This window comes from Anolis sagrei, chromosome 2 (genome assembly GCF_037176765.1).
Source record: "Anolis sagrei isolate rAnoSag1 chromosome 2, rAnoSag1.mat, whole genome shotgun sequence".
NCBI classification, from domain to species: domain Eukaryota; kingdom Metazoa; phylum Chordata; class Lepidosauria; order Squamata; family Dactyloidae; genus Anolis; species Anolis sagrei.
In genome coordinates this window covers 287,840,117-287,862,656 of record NC_090022.1, presented here as the reverse complement: position 1 = coordinate 287,862,656, position 22,540 = coordinate 287,840,117, and the positions used below count along the sequence as shown (strand labels likewise).

Here is a 22,540-nt window from a genome sequence, read left to right as displayed (position 1 = left end):
TAAGGGGCCCATGTTCTGCCAGATCCTCCTTCCCAAATGCTCCTTCACACCTTCTCCCCAGAGATGATGTGGGTCCATTTTCCAAAAGTTTTTTTAGGTGAGAAAATGTGTTATCTCCAGAAACTTTTATGCTGGCAGTGAGTGAGACCAAAGCAGGGGAACTAGACTTGAAAGTAAACAAATCACTGCCATTTTCTCTCCTCTTTGCCCCCTCTTGCTTCCCTGAATCTCACCCCTCTCTCTTTGCATCTCCCTTTTTCTCTTTCCTCTTTGGAAAGCTGCCAGGTAAGAGATGAATCTCTCTTGTGGATGGAGCTGAATCTCTTGCAAATGGCTTTCAAAAAAGACCAAGGGCTCCATGTTGTTCACAATGATGCCATAACACTCTCAAATAATAATAATAATAATAATAATAATAATAATAATAATAATAATAACCTTTATTTTTAGACCTTCCTATCTCCTCAGGGGGACTCAAAACGGTTTACACACACAGAGGCAAAAATTCAATGTCCAACATATAGCACAACATTACAGCAGTAAAGGTTTCCCCTTGACGTTAAGTCTAGTCGTGTCCGACTCTGCAGGGTGGTGCTCATCTCCATTTCTGAACTGAAGAGCTGGAGTTGTCTGTAGATGCCTCCAAGGTCATGTGGCCAGCATGACTACATGGAACACCATTACCTTACCACCGAAATGCCTTGAGTGGTATTATTTTTATTATTTATTTCAAATATTTGTACTCTGCCCTTCTCTACCCCCGAAGGGGACTCAGGGCGGCTTACAGCTGGCAACAATTTGGTGCCTCCCATATACACACAGATAAAACAGCAATTACAAAATAGATAAAACATTAATATAAATTAAAACCATTTAAAATAGTGCAAATTCAATTAGTTGGCCAAATCTAAATCTGAGTTCTACAATCAACAACTTGGTCCAAAGCTTGTCCATTTACCATAGCATTGTCATCATTTGTCAACCTACTATCCAAATGCCTGGTCCCATAGCCATGTTTTCAACTTGAAGGACAGGAAGGAAGCAGTTGATCTAATTTGGCTGGGGAGCGAGTTCCACAGGTGGGGGGCCACCGCCGAGAAGGCCCTGTCTCTCGTCCCCACCAAGCGTATTTGCGACAGAGGCGGGATCGAGAGCAGGGCCTCCCCAGGAAAATTATAAGCTTCAAGGTGGCACATAGGGAGAGATGCTTACAGACAAGCTGGGCCGGAACCGTATAGGGCTTTATAGGTCAAGACCAGCACTTGAATTGTGCTTGGAACTGGACTGGCAGCCAGTAGAGCTGACATAACAGGGGGGTGGTATGTTCCCTGTATGCCACTCCAGTAAGTATTTATTTATTTATTTATTTACTTACTTCATTTATATACTGCTTTTCTCAGCCCTTGGGCGACTCAAAGCAGTTAACATCATAATAACAGTTAAAAAACAATTAAAAAAATAACATAAACAGTTAAACATCAATATAACATCTCATTAGCGTCTCAAGGAAAATCAAGATCCAATCTCATCATCCGTTGCTCCGCATTCCTATGTTCATTACATTGCCTATTCAAATGCCTGCTCGAACAACCAGGTCTTCACTTTCCTCCGAGATGCCAATAGGGAGGGGGCTGATCTAATTTCTGTAGGAAGGGTGTTCCACAGCCGAGGGTCCACCACTGAGAAGGCCCTGTCTCTCGTCCCTGCCAGACATACCTGTGATGTAGGCGGGACTGAGAGTAGGGCCTCCCCAGATGATCTTAATTTCCTAGCTGCTGCCCACTGGACTAGTTGAAGTTTACGAACAGTCTTCAAAGGCAACCCCATGTAGAGCACATTGCAGTAATCTATTCAGGATGTAACAAGAGCATGGACCACAGTGGTATCCTACATAATTAACTTCAGATAGAGCGTTGTTCAATAGGATTTACTATTAGCTGTGGTTTCACATACCCATGTGAAGCCTTGGTGCATATCTTCCACAGATATGGATAGGGATATGGTATTCATTTGTTGAAACATTCATGATGTGAAGGGGGACAACAAAACACATCCAAGTTAGCATAAAGTACTGTTCTGAAAGATTTTCCCCACCAATATTTGTCTGTAATTGGTCTTTCTGTGACAAGGAAGGAGTCTAAATGCTGGTTTTCCTTCTCCCAGATGAGTGGCCTGTTTGAGCGGTGGCTGGGCAGCCTGGTGTCGGCTCTGCAGGAGCGCGAGAAGGAGGCCAACGTGGTGGTGGTGGACTGGCTGACCCTGGCCCACCAGCTGTACACCAATGCAGTCAACAACACCAGGGTGGTTGGAAAAGAGCTGGCAAAGCTGCTGGACTGGTTACAGGTAAAATGTGTGAGCAGAAACCCCCCGAACACGCTGAACAGTGAAAATTATGCAAGAGGGCAAAGCAGGGAGCTTTGCATTGAATGGATGCTCCAGGAATGCCAAGCTTGCTATTGGAGACTTGGCAGGAGCTGATGTTTGCGGCACTGAAAAGCAGGCTCTGTGCCAAAGAGTGGATCAATGTGTGGATGGAGCTTCTGGACATTTCTTATCACACAAGCTGAATTCACATTCACCACAGAGCTTGGGAAAGTGCTGCCTTTTGACTACATTTGCCAGAATCCTCCAACTGTCTGGAAGATTGTGGGAGTTGCAGTAAAGGAAAATAAATATTTTGCAGACTCTGATTTGCCAGTGCTTTCCTATAGAAACAAAGGCAATGGCATCTGCTTCCAGTACTTGGCAACCCAATTGTGTTCTGCAATTTCTTACTCTTAATGGAACATAGCTAGATCATCCATTAATGTTGCCTTCTGGAAATTGCTGGCTCATTCCATTGATTTTGGCTTCTGGTCTTCTCAGTCCTAGAAGTCCCATAAATTAAGTCTGGATGCACTTAATCATTGCAGCATGGAAATCAATACCATTTGGTGAATTTGGGATTGAGATGTCTTGCTTCTGTTTTGCCCAAGCACATAATGGATTGGGTGACCTCATCTGACCCCTCTCGTTCCCTGCAATCTGGCAATCCCTCTTTATAAATTCTTCTTGGCCCTTTCCCCCTCCTGCTCCATCTCATTTTTGAATAGCCATCTACCTCCATGGGTTTTGAAGAGTCTCCATAAAACTGACACGTGGTGATGAGGCTGCTTGATCTTACACACTCATTGTATCCATCCTCTGGCTATTTATCGTGTCAGGAGCGAACCAAAACAGTTGTATACAACTTTCTCTGGCTTAAGAAATTGCTGTTGAACCATATGTTTAGAAGCACAGGTTGCATGTTTCTTATCCGAAATGCTTGGAACCAGATATCTTTTTCGATTTTTTTGGATTGTGGAGTACTTGAGATTGGAACTAAGTCCAAACACAAAATTAATTTACCATATCAATTGAAAATTACTGTATACACAATATTTTTATATATGAAACAAAATTTGTGAAGACAAAACCATAAAAAAAATTAAGGGAGTCACTAACTCAGCCATTCATGCAGGCGATATCAGATTTTGGAGTAGTTTGGTTTTCCAAAAAAAGCAGTGGTTCTCAACCTTGCTCATGCATCAATCCCTTAATACAGTTCCTCATGCTGTGGTGACCCCCAACCATAAAATTATTTCTGTTGCTACTTCATAACTGTAATTTTGCTACTGAATCGTAATGTAAATATCTGATCTGCAGGATGTATTTTCATTCACTGGACCAAATTTGGCACAAATACCCGATAGATCGAAATGTGAATACTGGTGGAGTTTGGAGGAAATAGACCTTGTCATTTGGGAGTTATAGTTGCTGGGATTTATAGTTAGCTTACAATCAAAAAGCATTCCGAACCCCACTAATGATAAAATTGGGCCAAACTTCCCACACACAACCCCCTTGGCCAACAGAAAATACTGTGTTTTCTGATGGTCTTTGGCGACACTTCTGTTACCCCCTCCAGATTAAGTATTCCTGATATAAGGGATACTTAACCTGTGCTTACTAATGCTCTTATAGGAAAATCTCAGAAAAAAAGCAGTAGGCGATCCCTTGAAGGTCTCTCATCAGGAAGTTGCCATAAATCAAAGTCGACTTGTCAGCAAATAGCAAGCAATCTCTGCATTGTTACGCTTGATGCGCCTTATTTATTTATGAGGTCTGGTATAGTCACCCACAGCGATCCCGCGAAGGAATCAGTTTCTTTGAAGCTTGTTTGACATGAGGTCTCTTTGCAAGTACAATATATCCTTCCCTGCCATTTTGACAGAATTCATGTTCAAAGATTATTGTATTTCATTGCGTCTTTGCATTCCAGTATGTTTTTGTTATCATTTTTGCTATCTATGTTTCCCTTTAAAACCAAATAGTTCAGTTGCCAAGTAAGGATAAAAATACAAAAACGATACTGATTCTTCTGCAGGGATTCTTATATTGAATACCAGCAGTACAAAAGTAACACTATACCATGTTAATATGTGAATTAGTTGTTTTTCGTCTCATTCAAAGGCCATAGAGCAGTGGGTGCAGAACCTTTTGGGTGACAAACTTCACCATCTCCACTCAGGCCATTGCTTGTTAGGGATGATGGTGCCAGAAGCTGTATTTCAAGGGCTAGAAATCCCCCAAATTGCCATAAATACATGTACCTCCCCAGGTGTCCATCTCCCTGGGGCATGCCATGTATCATCACATGAGTTATGAAGACATAGTGAGAGGAAGCACAAATCACTCAGCCCTCCAGCTGGCCCCCAAATCACTTCCTGAAAACTGTAAAACCTGTGTGGGTTTAACCACATGGTGCAATATCAGGATTTAATACATTTTATAAGTTGCTCAGTGCAATTTTGGGGCAACTGGTGCCTGAGAATCACACATAAAATTTCCCCAATGTGTGGAAATTTCTTTACCCAATTCAAATCCCCCCCCCCATTTTCTTTGTCATTCCTCTCTCAATGCTGTCTGGAAGTAATACCATTTGGAGAGGAATGACACAGGGAAACCGAAGCCTTGGGACTTGTTTGGGGCTATTATGGTTTCGGAGTGGTGAAAGGAAGATGGAATTGGTCCCTGCTCTCCATGAAGTTTCCCACCTCTGGTCTAACTGGTCTGGTTATTTATTAACAAACAATTAATTGATCATCTGCATGTTCCAATGACAGGAGAAAGAGGACTTCCAGCTCAAGAATGTCCACTTGATTGGCTACAGCCTTGGCGCTCATGTGGCTGGCTTCACCGGCAACTATGCCCATGGGACGATAGGCAGGATCACAGGTGAGCTTATTTTCCCTCTTACTTTCCAAACATTAGCATCTATATTTCCTGAGACCACCAAATGCCCAATTTTCCTTTATTTTGTGAGGTGCCTTCATGGTATGAGAACACAGGCAAATCCTGCAGTTCAGCATGCCCTAGGAATGCCACAGTGGGGCCAGTTCTGACTGGAAGCCACGCAAAACAGGCCCACTGATAGTTTGATTTTCTTCCTCTCTCCTCTAGGACAGTGTAGGTCAGACTTCAGTGTGGAGCAGGTTCAGAGCTTAGATATGTCACTCTTGAGATTGTAACTTCTCCAAGCTCAGGGTTTTCCAGAATCCCTCGGCCACCTCTGGATCAGGTCTTGAATAAGATGGTGATTTAGTTTTGAGAATCAACAAATTGGAAGGTGGGTTGCTGTGAATTTTCTGGGCTGTATGGCCACGTTCCAGAAGCATTCTCTCCTGGCATTTCACCCACATCTTTGGCATGCATCCTCAGAGGTTAAGGGGTCCTCAACCTCTGAGGCTGCCATAGATGTGGGTGAAATGCCAGGAGATAATGCTTCTGGTACATGGCCAACAAGCTCATTAAACTCACAGCAACCCAGTGATTCCGGCCATGAAAGCCTTTGACAACAAATTGGATGGTGTCGTTCTATGGTGAAAATCTTGGGCAGGGATCGAGAGACATTCCTAATATCTTGGGGCACATTTCCTCAGGGACAATCCCAGGTCGGAGACCTAAAGAAACCCAGAGGATGAGTAGTTACTCCCTCTCATTTCTCCCTATATTCTGACAACAAAAAATCCCCCATTTTCCCCCAAGGCACAGAATGTGAATAGATAGGGAATTTCCATTTGCAGTGATTGTAAATTCCTCTAAAATTGAATTACTGTATGACGAACCTTCTTATTGGCTCCCAGGTTACTCCTTCTTATTCCCAGATGCAGTCATACAGAAAATCCCAACCATCCCTATCACTGCTCCATGATGTTGAAGACTTTTATAGACTTAATACAAACAATTTCAGACTTTGATTTGGGGAAGAGAAGGTTGTTAGAGTATATTAAACAGCTGAAATGAAGGAAGGGACCCTGACCCAGTGGCAAAGGCCTTGCCTTTTTGTGCAGAAGGATTTCGGTGGAATGTTGCAGATGATGGCAAAGAGGCCTGCTATGAGAAAATATGGTATTTCTAAAGCTATAACTATTTGATACCACTTTAACTGTCATTGCTGCTTCCTAGAAAATGCTGGGATTTGTAGGTTGCTCTGAGATTGAAAATGTTCTGCAGCTGTACAGTCACCCTCCATATTTGCTGGGAATAGGGGTGCAGGCCCCCCACAAAACCGGGAAAACCAAGAAATTAAAAAACACTACTTTTTAAACCAGAGATAACACCTCCCTAGGAATCTCTAGGTCCTCCAACACAAACTATGGGAACTCTAGAACAAAACACTAGAAGTTGACCATAAAGTCTTACTGGATGACCTAGAGAGATTTGGGAAAGTCAAACCTACAAATGTAGAGGGATAGCTATTACCAAATGTTTGGTCTCAAAATTTTGTAGGATGGTGCCTTGAGAGCTAAAGTTGCATCAAACTACCCTATGTGTGTAATATGCATTCGCTCAGTGCTAGGTCTGGTGGCCTAATATTATATAGAGGAGCTTCCTGTGAAATATCTGTGTCTCTCTTGGCTGAAGTTTTAACAAGGTGCCTTGAATGCTTCAGGCTTGGACCCGGCTGGCCCAATGTTCGAAGGTGCCGAACCCAACCGGCGTCTCTCTCCTGATGATGCAGACTTTGTGGACGTCTTGCACACTTACACGCGGGAAACGCTGGGCATCAGCATTGGCATCCAGATGCCTGTGGGGCACATCGACGTTTACCCCAATGGAGGGGACAACCAGCCAGGATGCGGCCTTGGGGAGGTCTTGGGAGCACTTGCTTACGGCAGTAAGTCTTTTGGCTTGTTTGTTTTATGTTGGTCTTCTTGCTGTGTGATTGTGGCAATGAAACAGAGATTGCAAAGTATTAAGAATCCCTAATTTGGAACTATAAAATGGTCCAGAATCCAAAAAGGTCCACATGGACCACTGCTTTCTGACAGTTCAGTTTATACACACTTTGTTTCATATTGTGCACAAAATTACCTTCAGGTTATGTGTATACCTTCTATACGAACCATAACTGTATTTCTTGTTTCGAAATCCAGGATATCAAATTACGTATATGCAAATATTTCAAAATCTGAAAAAAAATGTCCAAAATACTCATATGTATGGATCCCAAGCATTTCAGATAAAGCCTGTTCTATCTGTATACAATGTATTGGCTGAGATGGAGACTTGAGTAGAAACGTCTTGTCTCTGACTTCTGTTTCACACTGAATTCAGTCTTAAGAAAGGTTCTCTCAGCCTCAACTGTTGCTGCTTGTTGCCAAGTTGGCTTTGATTCATGGCATCTCTATGAATGAGAAACCTCCAGGAGACCCTGCCAGGAACAAACCTGCTCAGGTTTTGCAAATGGAAGGCTGTGGTTTCCTTGGTTGAGTCACTCCACCTTTAATTAATGCAACTTTCCTCTTTTTCTGCTGCTTTCCACTTTACTGAACATCATTTTTTTTCAATAAGTCATCTAATCTCATGATATGCCCCAAAGTATAACACCCTTCCCTCTTTAGGAATTTGCTAAGTCCTCCAGTGCAATTCTGTTGTAACTTCTTGGAGAGGCATACCATAGAATCGCTTGGAGGCCCTAGCAAATTCCTAGATTCCTGGATAAGTGAAGATATGGGTTCTGCATTTACAGCAGTCTTATTGTATTTGAGTTAGGCAATGCATGTAAAACTTTGAGTTAGCACTATAAAGATGTTAACTTTTTGTTTCACTAAGATCATCCAGGGAGGCCCTGCTCGTTGTCCCCCCATCATCGCAATCACGTCTGGTGGGGGACAAGAGACAAGGCTTTTTCTGTGGTGGCTCCTCGGTTGTGGAACTCACTTCCAAGTGAAATTAGATCTGCTCCATCTCTCCTGACCTTTTGGAAACAAGTGAAATCCCGGCTATGGGATCAGGCCTTTGCAGACTAGACTGACCTGCTGGCAAAGTGATGGCTTTAATGGACTTGATGGAGTGCTTTTAGGATAATGACTTACATCGGCGATTGATTGAATGTTTTTATACTGTTTTTATTTAAATTGTATATTTATGCTTTTGGTTGTGGGCACTACGGTGTGCCAGCTGTTAGCCGCCCTGAGTCCCTTTGTGGAGGTTGAGATAGGATGGGATACAAATGTCCGAAACAAGCACATAAATAAATAGATAGATAGATATGGGTTCTGCATTTACTGCAGTCTTACTGTATTTGAGTTAGGCAATGCATGTAAAAGTTGGAGCTAGCGCTATACAGAATGTTAACTTTTTGTTTCACTCGAGCAAAACTTGCACAACTTTTGTGATTGTGGACGCAAGAAGGAAAAACACGCCAGCCTTATTCAGCTGAGTTGCTCATTAAGACACAAACTGGCTGCTTGCCTTTGCTAACCAGAGACCACAAAGGCACCAAGGGTGACTGACAAGCTCTTGGCAAAGTCATTGAATTCTGCTTGAAATCTTACTTGAAATAAACCTATTTTGTGATAGGAACATTTATAAATACCTTGGATTGTACTTTGATGTCCAATCCATTCCTTTTCCAATACCCAGTTTCCCCGTGTCTTCCTCCCACTTTGCAATGCTTTCTTCAGTGTACCTTTCGGCTCATGCCGCAACATTTCTGGCCACCGGCCCACCTGGTCTTTAGCCAAATTGGCTCATGCTGAACTACAAAGGGCCGAGGGGGCCATAAATCTCATTTGCACGTGTGTTCCTCCCCCCCCCCCTTCCTGGACTGAAGTAATGAATGCTCAGTCATTGGCCTGATGCCTTACAACTCTTGCCTTTCCTCCACTGATCGATCTAGATATCGGCGACGTGGTGAGGTGTGAGCACGAAAGGTCTGTGCACCTCTTTGTGGATTCCCTTGTGAACAAAGACAAACAGAGCTTTGCCTTCCAATGCACGGACTCTAGTCGTTTCAAGAAGGGCATTTGCCTGAGCTGCAGGAAGAACCGCTGCAACAGCATTGGCTACAACGCCAAGAAAATGAGGAACAAGAGGAACAGCAAGATGTACTTGAAAACACGGGCTGGGATGCCTTTTAAAGGTAAGCTTTCCTCCACTGGTCATTGAGAACCTCTCTCTAGTTTGTGCAGAATAGTGCACTAAATGGCTGAAGGCTTGGAGATTGTTCCCCTTGGTTAATCAAGGGCCCTTTCCACACTACACATCGCTTCGTGATTCCACCTGAACTGCTATAGTTTCATTTTATGGAATCTGGGGGGAGTTCAATGATTCCTTAGAGCTGTTTGGCTGAGAATTTTAAATGCTCCTCTAAAATATCTTGACGGCATCAGATCTCATCTGATCATGGAAGATTACCAGGGTCAACTCTGGCAAGTATTTGAATGGGAAACTGACAACAAATACATATGCCAAGCATTATAGGCTATATTTCAGAGAGGATTAAATCATTTCTGAACATTCATTCCTTAAGACAGTGGTTCTCAACCTGTGGTCCCAGGTGTTTTGGCCTACAACTCCCAGAAATCCCAGCCAGTTTACCAGCTCTTAGGATTTCTGGGAGTTGAAGGCCAAAACATCTGGGGACTCACAGGTTGAGAACCACTGCCTTAAGAAAACTCTGAAATCCATGTGGTCACCATGACTGACTTGAAGGCACATGTACAAAAATGGCAAATCCCAGGATTCAATAGGATACTGCAGTGGTAGTTAAAGGGGAATCACAGCACTGCAGTTCTGTAAGGAGAAAAGGCCCCAGATGTTCTTGCTATTAGCTCCCAATATCCCTTTCCATTAGCCATACTGACTATAGATGACGAAGAGTTGTGCAATTCTCCCCTCAACTCTTATAGGGGTTTTCTCTTGGAGTAAGGATCTTGTAGCCCTTTACATAGTGTTGCACAGCCAGTCCCATCAGCCAGCACAGCTAGTGGGATGGAATACTGGGAATTCCAGTTTGACAGGCTTTCCATCCAACTTTCTTCTGAAATCTTAGAGATAAGGAGTGGTGTCAAACAAGGCTTTTATTACTCCTCATTCTTGACTTTTTTCAAGGCAGTGCATTTGAAAAGGCCCTTGGGATTGTTGTTGATGATGAGTTGAACATGACCCAACAATGTGATGTTCTGAGAGAAAGGGAGAAAGGGGGTTCAGCTGCTGGAGAGAGGGAAGGAAGGAAAAGGGAGAGGCAGAAACCCTCCTTCCATTGCCTAGTCTTACTACCTGGAGGGGTGAAGGGCCAGGAAGGACTGTTGTTCTGGTGCCACTCCCTCTAGTTTTGTCACCTGGAGTGGCCCGCATCCTCCGTAACTCCTAGTGATTCCACTGCTCATGAAGAGACTCATAGAATCATAGAGTTGGAAGAGACCTCGTGGGCCATCCAGTCCAACCCCTTCCCAAGAAGCAGGATAATCACATGCTTAACACCCCCGACAGATGGCCATCCGGCCTCTGCTTAAAAGCCTCTAAAGAATGAGCCTCCACCACACTCCAGAGCAGAGAGTTCCACTGCTTGAACAGTTCTCACAGTCAGGAACTTCTTCCTAATGTTCAGGTGGAATCTCCTTTCCCATAGTTTGAAGCCATTGTTGTGCATCCTAGTCTCCAAAGCAGCAGAAAACAAGTTTGCTCCCTCCTCCCTATGAGTTCCCCTCACATATTTGTACATGGTCATCATGGTTCCTCTTGGCCTTCTCTTCTGCAGACTAAACATGACCAGCTCTTTAAGCCATTCCTCATAGGACTTGTGCTCTAGACCCTTGATCCTTTGAGTCACCCTCCATTGGACACATTCCAGATTGTCAACATCTCTGTAATGTTCAGGTGGAATCTCCTTTGCACGTGTGCTGACATGTGCTGTCCCAAAACAAGAATATGGTCCAAGAGTGTCTGACTTTTGTTGAGTCACCAAAACTACTTAGAGGTAAAGCCGTTAGTTCTGTATGATTACTTACACAGTCTTTGGAACTCATCCTCCAAGGAGCAGTCATATTAGTAGGAATGATTACAACCTGAAATGGTTGAAAAAAATGAACTGTGGGGATAGAGGAAGAAGGATCTGTCGTCGTGTTCTGCAATGTTCAGGTGGAATCTCCTTTCCCGTAGTTTGAAGCCATTGTTCTGTGTCCTAGTCTCCAGGGCAGCTGAAAACAAGCTTGACATGATTGAAAGGACTGTGTTGGTTTTTTCTCTGTTCCTGCCAAGAGGTAGGACCAGCTCTAAAGCATTTCAGTTACAGAAGAGTAGATTTTGCTTGATCATTAAAAGGAAGGTCTTTATGGTAAGAGCAGTTCAATAATGCAACCAATGACCTAAAGAGATGGGTCTCGCTCTCTGCACAATGCACAAAGAAGCTGGACAGCGACTTGCCAGGAATGTGATTATTGGATTTCCTCCATTGGGTGTGGATGGGACTTAATGGCCTATGGAGCATCTTCCAACTATAAGATTTTAAAAAGATACAATGGTAAAATTCATATGGTGAAGAAATATAATCATGGAATGAAAAGGAGCTGAAAGCAAAACCATTAAAAAGAAATAAACAGTGCATCCCATTCTGAAAGGCGCTTTCTCCTCAAACGATTGGCCATCAAAGGCCCGTAGAAACAGAAACATCTCCACCCTGTCTCTGAATGTACAGTAGGGTGAGTGCCAATTTTACCTCTCTGGGAAGGCTCTGTTCCCACCAAGGGCTGCAGCTGGCCTTGCAAGAGCAGATGGGAAGGAACACGTTGCAAGCAGACGTTCAGCAGAGACAGCTGCTTTCTGGGTCCTTTAAGTTCACCCTCATCTGCAGTTATCTGCGGCTGATCGGAGTTAATGTGACAAGGATCTCAACAATGCTACTTGGCCAGGATGAAAGTGATCCTGTGCCAGCTGGAAGTTGTCTTGCAGAACAAGGAATTTATAGCCTGGTTCTTGGCTTTGTGTGAAGTGCTTCCACTTGTGTCTCCACAGTTTACCACTATCAGATGAAAATACACGTCTTCAGCTACAAAAACATGGGAGAAACGGAACCAACGTTCTCCGTCACGCTTCAGGGCACCAATGGTGATTCCCAGCCACTGCCTTTGGAAATGTAAGTTGGGATTTTCAACAACTCTTTTCTTATTTTCTCTCCTCCCGGCTCAGTTGACACACATCTTTAAAATTGTTTACTAAAATCTACATAGATTGGTTTAAAAATCTAACACCATACAATAAATATATACCTCTACATCTACTACAGTCAGATTTCCACATTATCTAGTGTTAGGGGTGCAGAACCCATGCAAAAGTGAAAAAACCCAGAAGTAAATGAAATCATATTCATCAAATCCACAAATAATCAAATCCACAAAAGTTAAATCTGTAAATGTGGAGGACCCACTATCCTAACCTCCTTTTGCCACAAAATGATTACTGAAATCCAGCTTTGTTTTCATTTTGTCATATCATAAATAACCATGCCAGCCAAGTCTTAAGTCAAAGCTTTCTAAATCCAATATTTTCTTATTTAGACCTATGTTGAGTTCTGTCATATTTCTTGTTGACGTTATCAAGTATTAACAAGCCCTAACCTTGATTAGCCTCCTAAATCAAACAAGATGGGCATGTTCAGGGTGCTATGGTGGTTTTTGCTTCCTTAATACAGCTGTCTGTTCTTTTCAGGTATGAGCAGATTGGCCTGAACTTCACAAACACCTTTCTTGTTTACACGGAAGAAGATGTTGGAGATATTCTGAAGATCAGACTCACCTGGGAAGGATCCAGTCAGACTTGGTATAGTTTGTGGAAAGAGCTGAAAAGTTATTGGGCACAGCCGGATAATGCACCCAAGGAGCTGCAAATCAGGCGTATCCGAGTGAAGTCTGGTGAAACTCAAAAGAAGTAAGTACAGTCAGATACTGGGTAGAGCAGCTCAACCTGAAGCGTAGAGCAACAATTGCCAAATTTTGTCCTTCAGGTATTTTGGACTTCACCTGCTCAAATTCCTGATTTTGGTCAAATTTGGCTGAAGCTTCTGGGAGTTGAAGTTCAAAACATTGGGGTGGGGGCAAAGCTTGGGAACCACTGTGGTAGAGTATGTCCTTACCATTCTGTTGCAAATGTGTACATAGGCCAGTCATTGTTAAATGTAATCAAGCTGAGGTTCCTGTTAGTGTTTGTGTTTTATGCTTATACCTTGTCCTCCCTTTGATGAGTTCTTAGGCTTATACTCTGCCTTTTCTTCAATAACCCTGTGAGGTAGGTGAGTCTGAGAGCAAGAAATTGGTCAAGGGACCCCCATTGAATTTTCTGGCTCAACTGAGTGTTGTTGTGTGCCTTTAAGTAATTTCCAAATTTCCAAAACTATCATGAGGCTTTCTATGGCTGAGAATGGGAGCCCAGCCAAGTCTCCCAGTGGATTTTCATGATCCAGTTAGAATTGAACTGTGTTCTCCAGAGTTATAGTCTGATGCTGAAACCACTTTAACTACTGCATCGTGTTGCTTTCAGAAATCCCCTTGGAAATAATTAACCTAGTTGGAAAAATTTAATGTCATAATTGGTAATGCCATATTTTAACAATTGAGAGTCCTTGGACTAGCCTTAATTGTAGCTGATGCATCCCCTTAACTCCTGGATCCCTCTTCAGAGAAACATATAAACATATGCATAATAGCCACATGAAGTCCAGTTTATGTATTTATTTGTCGTGTCAGGGCAACCAGTCAATTGTATTACATTTCTAACAGAACAAAACAAACAAACAGACAAAATACAAAATTTGTGAGTTTAGGTAGTTGATTAAATGTCTTTTGACCAGTAGCTGGCCACTTGGAGTGCTTCTGGTGTTGCTGCAAGGAGGTCCTCCATTGTGCATGTGGCAGGGCTCAGGGTGCATTGCAGCAGGTGGTCTGTGGTTTGCTCTTCTCCACACTCGCATGTCGTGGATTCCACTTTGTAGCCCCATTTCTTGAGGTTGGCTCTGCATCTCGTGGTGCCAGAGATGTCTGTTCAGCGCCTTCCAGGTCGCCCAGTCTTCTGTGTGCCCAGGGGGGAGTCTCTCATTTGGTATCAGCCATTGGGTGAGGTTCTGGGTTTGAGCCTGCCACTTTTGGACTCTCGGTTGCTGAGGTGTTCCAGCGAGTGTCTCTGTAGATCTTAGAAAACTATTTCTAGATTTAAGTCGTTGACATCCAGTGACACTACCCTAAGTCATAACAGGATCAAGTATATGTGTGTGTGTGTTAAAGAAAACCTTGTGCTGTTAATTATTATGTGCAGCTGCTAATGTTGGTCAACTAGTAAGTTTGGACCACACCTGGTGGGGTATAACTGTATGGTTTTTAGAATACAGTTCAGCTTTTGCTCTGAAGAGTCTTTGCTCAGGCATTTTGCTCAACCATTTCTACGGTTTTCTCATTTGGATGAAGAAGCCTTATTTTGTATTGCTTACAAAGACTATGTAAGTTTGCTGCACTGTTTCTAACATTGCAAGTTTATGTTTTAACTCTGCTGATAAGAGTAAAGTTTTTCTGTTCTTTTTCCTCTTGTCTGGGTGCAATGTTATTGTGTCTTCTGCATTGGACTTGACTGAGATACACTTAGCACAACAAAACCAGTATATCCCAGTGGCAGGATATTAAATACACACACACACCCCTTCCTAAACTACCAATCCCAGGATTCCATGGGATGTTGCCACAACAGATAAAGTGGCACTTTAATTGTCTAATATGAATGGTCCCATTATGGTTTTGATCAATTGTAAGAAAATTAGTTTAGAAGAAGTAGTGAATGAATGTAACACATTTTGCCACCGGTTGCACTTTTGGCTTGGAGTACTTAAGTTACACATTAAAATGACACATATGAACCTGCAAGACATAATCCCCTCTAAGAATAATAATTAGCACTCAAGAATCCTGTACGGAATTCTCAGCTGACTAATGTCTTTACATATTAACTCAAGCATGTAGTAGAAGAGAATTCTTTTAACTAACTGAAATACTAATTTTAGAGGAATAGTACACATTACTCTTCTATCAGTATAAACTGATACAGTGCCTACCATTGGGAGCAAATTCTCATTTCTTTATAACTGTATATTCTGATGGAATATCTGGTGAATGTTAATACTTGAGGTCAACTTTGATAATTATGAACTATAGTAGATGTGTTAGAAGTTCCATATTCATCAAAACCAAAAATCTCCATATGTTTCTGAGTCAGCCAAGTCAGCCCTGTCAGATCATACGCCTTGAATTTGTGAGGTCAGCCAAGTCAGATCATATGCCTCGAATTTCAAATAATACACATGAATCTTGGAAGGTCTGTGATTTCTTTGGTGTGGCAATCCTTCCATCAACACAGCTATTACATGTGGTGGTGGCCTTCTCTGTACATAGCTAAACTTGTCCTTGGATTACTGTCGTACACTTTGCCTGTTGAGACCATTGAGCTTTATCAGCTTGGTAGAATTTGCCAAAGTTTTCACATTGTTCTGAATACTGTTTGGTTTCTTTTGTTTCAGGCTAGTTTTTTGTGCAGAAGACCCTCAAAGGACCAACATATCGCCTGGCCAAGAGATTTGGTTCGTGAAATGTCGAGAAGGCTGGCAAAAAAGAAACGAAACTTTGTAAGCATTTTCCTTCTTGGTGGTGGTTTGTTTCATGGGGAAAGAAAATGTTGCATTCTTGGCTTCTGTATCACATTGCCCAAGAAAGAGACAACTTAGTAGGAGCACTTTACACAATCAAGCATTTAAATATTGTTGCACAATTTAGCATCTGATGCATGGTACAATTGACTATTTTGCCAAGTCACATCTCAGAGTTCCTTTGATCATGCTAACTGCAGCACATCTTTGTTCACTTTTCCTTTCTGGTTTAGGGAGAGTTTGAAAAAATTACTTTTGGGGCTGCAATTACTTTCTAAAGCAGGTATGGGTAAACCCAGGTCAGAGGCCAGTCACACCACCTAAAACACTAAAAACGGTGAACAAGTAACACCAACCAAAGAAAGCCACCCTCCACAAACACAGGAAGAGCCTATGAGAGTTATGCGAGTATGGAGTGTTGGTAAACAGATTAATAAAGATTATCTGGAAGTGGTAAAAGTAGAAAATCAACAACAATTCTCCCTCTATATTTCGGTGAGCTAGCCAGTAGTGGAGGTGTGTAATTTGGCTGAGCAGTCCTGCTGATCGTTATAATAGTTTGGCAAGCGGTGCTGATTTGTTATAATTGGGCTCTTTTCTCAGGCCCTCCTCTCTCTCACCATCTTATCCTTCTATCCTTCTCTCTTTTCTTCCCTCCCTCTCTCCTTTCCCTCCCTTTTTCTTCCTCCCTCTCTCCTTCCTTCCACCCTTTTGTCCTTCCTTCCCTCTTTCCTTCCTCCTTCCCTCTCTCCCTATTTCTCCCTTCCTTTCCCTTCCCTTTCATCTTTCTCCCTTCCCTTCCTCCTTCCCTTCCCTCCCTCTTTCTCCCTCCACCTTCCTTCCTTTTCACCCTTTCATCCTTCCTTCCTTCTTTCCTCCCTCCTTCCCTTTTGTCTTTCCTTCCTCCCTCCCTTCTCTCCATCCCTCCTTCTATTCTCTTCCTCCCTCCCTTCTCTTTTTCCTTCTTCCTTTCCTCCTGGGGGATGTTTAGATGGGAGAAAACACAGGAACCATGTTTCAAGATTTAAAAGATTGTCCCACTGAGGAGGAAAGAAGGGGAAAACTGACTTCCTGCTGCTCTAGAGACCAGGGCACAAGGGAGCAATGGGTTCAAATGGCAGGGAAAGATTAGGATGAACTTCCTGGAGAGTGGCGTAGGCTGCTGTTGGGAGTGTGGTGGAGTCTCCTTTTCTGGAGGCTTTCCCACAAATTCTGTCTATTGGGAGTGCTTTGGTTGTGCCTTCTTGCATGGCAGGGGGCTGGATTGGATGGCCCTTGGGGGGTCTCTTCCAGCTCTAGGATTATATATCAGGTGTAGGCAAAATGGGGTTTCATGGATATGGCTTTTCTCTCCTGCCCACCATCTCATCCTGATCGAGGCTAACCCTTTTGGGATCCAAACGTTTCCCATCTTTCTTCACTTCCTGCCTCCGAAAGAGAAGAGGAAGGAGAGGAAAGGTCAGGGAGGAGACTTGGGGAGAACCCCTTCCCTTCCATCCCATCCACTCTGCTCCAGCCTGCCATGTGGCTCCCAAGTTAGAAAGTTTGCCCATGCCTGCTCTAAACAGATCCTCAGCTAAGAACTCTGTGAATTTCACTCCCAAGAACTGACTTTCTAAAGCTTTGCACATCATGATATTTAGCCTGCTTTAAGTATCTCATTTTCGGTAATTGGAGGTAACCATATTATGTTATTCTATTGCATTTTTTAATATTACTTTGCAAAGAGATGCAGCTCTTGTTTCGCTGCAGCTTGACAAACGGCACTCCATGTCGACTCTAACAGATCACTTAACATATATGATGTTTTATTCAAAGCTTGTGGATGACCTGTTTGTGGTTGTTTCTTTACTGTAAAGCAAATTTAACTTTCTGTGGTGCATGAAAGCTTCCATTAGTGGTATTCCAAACCTCAGCGAGCTTGGTTTGTGGCCAGAGGCTCATTAGGTCAATCTACGCATTCCACAAGCTGCCCAAAATGGAAAACTTGAGAAATCCTTGGAGTTTGTTGGTGTGCTTTGTCAACCAACTTGCCATGTTTTTGGCAGCTGTAAAATTGTGCTTGCCTGCCATCCTTCCATCTTTATCCTACCTCTCTCCTGACACGGGATACAAAGTGTTATGTAATATTTAAAAGCACAATACAATTGAACTGCTTATCCAAAAGTTAAAGCACAGTTAAACCAAATCTCTACAAAACAGAAGTTAAAAACAACATTGAAAACAAGTAATTTCCATCTTCTTTTCTCCTCTGATCCCCAGATCAATATGAAGCTCACACTGAAACGTCTTCCTTGGATGACTTTCTACATTCATTTGGGACCCTAACTAGCCAAAACAACCAAACAAGTCTATTGCAGAAGAAGGAGGAGAAGAAAAAAAAACCTGCACTGACAAAAGATGTTGCTGCAAACTCTTCTTTAAATACAAAACATGAACTTCTTCCTAGAACTTGCAAAAGGTTTTCTATTTAAAGGTGGATGCCTTGGTCACCAGGCACTGTGAAGAATATTTCTGAGTCTCTCGTCGTATTTATGGCCTCAGTGGCAACCTTTAGAATAACTTATTTTTTTAAAGAAAAACCAAGCAATGTCTACAACCTGTTACTAAACTGGTCCTCTTTTTGGAGAGCCTGTCCTTATAGGCCTAAGCCTACTTTGTGCCAAGCTATGTCTCTAGCCAGGTCGTAAAAATGTATTGCACAATGTTACAATAAAGTGATTTTCTAAAGATTGGTCTGAACACTCAGGCCAGTCCATACAGTGCCAACCTTTAGGCCTATATCTTCATAGGCTGTACAAATGACATGGTCAAAATCCTATCGATTACTCCAGTGTGTGTCTTGGAGAGACATTGCGGAAGGAGGTATTCTGTACCTCCTTGTGCAGTGCTTTTCCATTGGGTGCAGAAAGGCAGCTTGAAGGCTCTGTGAAATAAACACTCTTTCTGAACTAGGAAATGGAACTGCCCTTGTGCACCAGGGAATAAAGAAGTAACTTCCTTCCTTGTTTGGGAGGGTGACAATTGCGCCTTTTTTGCAACCAGGGGGTGAGAGGGAGCTGTCAGATATATTCAACTACTATCTCCTTTTCCTGATCCAAGCCTACCAGTTCATTAAATTATAATGACTTGAACTCTAGCGTTGTAGCAGGAAGGGTAGGCAGTTTTGACATGCAAGGAGAGAGGGAGAGAGATCTTTGGGTGGAGGAGGAAGTATCTAAATATTGTCATCTCCTCCCCAAACAAGGTGTGAAATATGTCTTGGACTCTGTCTTGGTCCCACAGAATGGCCGGCTAATTTGTGCCTTAGCTGTGATTGTTATGTTGCCACATGTATTTATAAAAACAGCCTGGATTTCTTTCAAAGTTCAATATGTATATAATGGTTTTTGTAATACATGCACCTCCCCTATTTATTATTGTTTTTTTGCATATCTCTGTTTCTGTATATATGTATAAAGAGTCAAGCCTTTTTTTGGAGTCTAACAAGTTTTTTATAAGCTTGAAGCAGAGAAATAAACTAAATGACTTCTTTGAAAACGTTTTGGTCATTTTTCAATTGTTCCAGTGTGATATCTATAATTTGTGAGATGCATTTATTTATTTATGTCACTTCTATCCCGCCCATTTCAGCTCAAAGGTGTAATGGTGATGAATGGTAAACAATGTTCAGAGTTATGCAATACATGAAACAATCTGGGCCAGCTAACACCTCCCAACAAAGGATTCCCCCAGGCAGGAATCAGCCAGGCCTTGAAGCTGCAAGGCTTTGCAATGCTAATCAAGGTGATTAATTGCAACATTCACACTTGCCTCCAACAGACCAGAGTTCTTTCTCCCACCCTGGACCTTCCACAGATATATCAACTTTCCTTGCATTTATGGCAGGCATTCTCAGAGGTTGTGAGACTCAGCCCCCCCCCCCCCCCGAATCAAAATCCTGGCTATCAGCCTGTTCAGGCTAAACATGCCCAGCTCTTTAAGTCGCTCCTCATAGGGCTTGTTCTCCAGACCCTTGATCATTTTAGTCACCCTCCTCTGGACACATTCCAGCTTGTCAATATCGCACTTCAATTGTGGTGCCCAGAATTGGACACAATCTTCCAGGTGTGGTCTAACCAAGGCAAAATAGAGGGGTAGCATGACTTCCCTGGGTCTAGACACTATACTACTATTTATGCAGGCCAAAATCCCACTGGCTTTTTTAGCCGCCGCATCACATTGTTGGCTCATGTTTAACTTATTGTCCATGAAGACATTATTCAAATGGTGGGGGAGTGCATCCATTTCTGTGGGATGGTGACCATCTCTCCTCTGTGTTGACACTACTGCTCCTAGCACTGTGCAAGCTCCTCAATGTTGTGAACATCTCTGCTGACAAGGGAGAAGGGGATATCACCTGGTTGCATGGCACCTCTGTCAATGTCATTTTGCTATCCAGTCCAAGCAACCAGCAAGACAAGGCCTGTTCCTTGTCTTACTTAGTTATGATTTTTTTAAAAAAGTCAGAAATAAAATTAAGATAAAACATGGCAGGGCAAAGGAGCAGGATACCAAAATGTTATTTCTTACAAGGCCAAATGTACGTGGTAAAGAGTTCCTCTGTGTTCCTTTTTGGCTTTCCTTCTTCAGTTTATAAATTGATCTAAGAGTCTTGTGCGACTATCACTCAACCTGGCTGTATTTGTCTTGGCTGAGCCCAGGCGGACTTCAAGCACAGTCCAGCCGCCCGAATGGAAGATGTTCTGCACGTCTGCCTCCTCGGCACCACAGCGCTCCATCTACTTCGGCTGCCTTCCTTTCCGTTGAGGGAAAAATAAATGGCTTTTGTAAGGGAGGGAGTCCATTCAGGAATCAATGTGTCCTTGTCATTGGTGACGATCTTGGAAGCAGGGCACAGCACAAGCCTTTCCTTTAGCTTGAGCTCTTCCTCCAACTTGCACGTGCTTGAATATGTTTCAATAGAGGTCAATTCATTTAGGGGATTAGATAGAGTCTAGCTCCTGAGATTGTTCAAGTCAAGACAAGCCCACAGGTTAGGAACCCCCCAATTTTCCCAAAGTGCTCTTGTTCTCCCACCAATCTAGGTTTTCCTTTTCTCCCATCACCTACAAACCCAGATGATTTTCCTCTTCTCTCACTACTCAGGTAGTCTTTCTATTCTCCCTTCCTTCTTATTGTTCACTTCCTTATTTCTCACTCCTTATTCTTCCACAGCTTCCCTCTCTGTTGTTGATAATGTATTCTCCTCTATGAAACATCAAGGACGTTAAGATCTTCCGGAGAGGCCCTGCTCTCAGTCCCACCACCTTCGCAAACGCGTTTGGTGGGAACGAGAGACAGGGCCTTCTCTGTGGTGGCCCCTTGGCTATGGAACTCTCTCCCGAGCGAGATTAGATCTGCTCCCTCCCTCTTGTCCTTCAGGAGGCTAGTGAAATCCTGGTTATGGAATGAAGCATTCCCAGACCAAAGTGAGTGACCACATATGCGGACTGAGTTGAACATGATTTTACCTTGGCGATTTGGTATATATGTATTTTATCTATATGTATTTTAATCTTGTATTGTTGTATGTTTTAACTTGTATTAGCATTGTGCTGGTACGTCTGTACTAGGAGCTCCAACTTTTTCTTTCTATTACGTGTTTGCATGCATTCCAAAGTTTCAGGGAGTCTGCAAAAAGGTGGCTTCCTTTGGTTTGCAGTCATAGGGCAAGCCACCTGTCTGTCATTGTTAAGTTTGGATCTGCCCCTTCTCCCAGGGAGATAGGAAGGGGAGAGGGGGGCATTTTTAGTTAGTCTTAGTGAGGAAAACTAAGTTAGAGGATGTGGAAAAGCTTCACCTGCAGAAAAGCTTCATTTCTCAAGATATTCTGGGGGAAAATTCCCAAAGCTCTGGTTGGGAGCTTGCAGTCTCTCAGCCTTACAGCATCTGAGGGGAACAGCACTAAAAGTCTTAAAGAAATTCCAGAGGGAAAACAGCTTTACAGACCCAAAGAACTCCAGCTGGAGAATCTACAAGCTTTGTCTGGTAGGTTTAATTGGTACCAAGACGCAGTTTGGAATCGGTAGTAGATCCCACACCAACCAAACTTAGATAGCAGACAGCCTGGGAGAGGTTAACAAAGGGTTTTCCTCTCAAAGTATAAGAACAATGAACGAAGACAGTTGCCTGTCCCTTGTGGACAAGATTAAGGAAGCCACCAGTTGATTTAAAGCCTTGAAGCATTTGTTTGACTCATTGAAGATTTGAGAAATGTGTTTAATTTGTTCAATAATAAAGGACTTTGTTTAACCTTTCAAGCCATCTAAAGACCATTTCTTCAGGAAAACCCTTGAGGGCCTCTTTCGTGGCGCCCTGGCTTTCCACTGGGCACAAGGTGCACGTCCTATTTCAAAAGACAATTATTACAGGTCCAATGCATGACAGAACAAGTATTGAATCCTTTCTGTAAGCCGGTCTGAGTCCCTCTATGGAGGTGAGAAGATTAGGATATAAAAGTTTTAAATAAACAAAATAAAATAATAATGACAGTTCCATTCTGTGCCTTCA

General features: G+C 42.8%; 1 protein-coding gene across 1 annotated transcript in view; it reads left to right on the top strand.

The window, feature by feature from the left end:
* The window catches only part of LIPG (lipase G, endothelial type), a 28,212-nt gene extending 8,684 nt beyond the window's left edge, over window positions 1–19,528 (top strand). Inside the window, exons 3-10 of the mRNA XM_060761247.2 lie at window positions 2,164–2,343; window positions 5,145–5,256; window positions 6,974–7,198; window positions 9,206–9,448; window positions 12,322–12,442; window positions 13,015–13,233; window positions 15,863–15,967; window positions 18,251–19,528. Coding sequence (XP_060617230.2) covers window positions 2,164–2,343; window positions 5,145–5,256; window positions 6,974–7,198; window positions 9,206–9,448; window positions 12,322–12,442; window positions 13,015–13,233; window positions 15,863–15,967; window positions 18,251–18,260 — 1,215 coding nt within the window. The 3' untranslated portion in view covers window positions 18,261–19,528. The remainder of the gene's footprint in view (window positions 1–2,163; window positions 2,344–5,144; window positions 5,257–6,973; window positions 7,199–9,205; window positions 9,449–12,321; window positions 12,443–13,014; window positions 13,234–15,862; window positions 15,968–18,250) is intronic.
* Window positions 19,529–22,540: the final 3,012 nt, after the last annotated feature.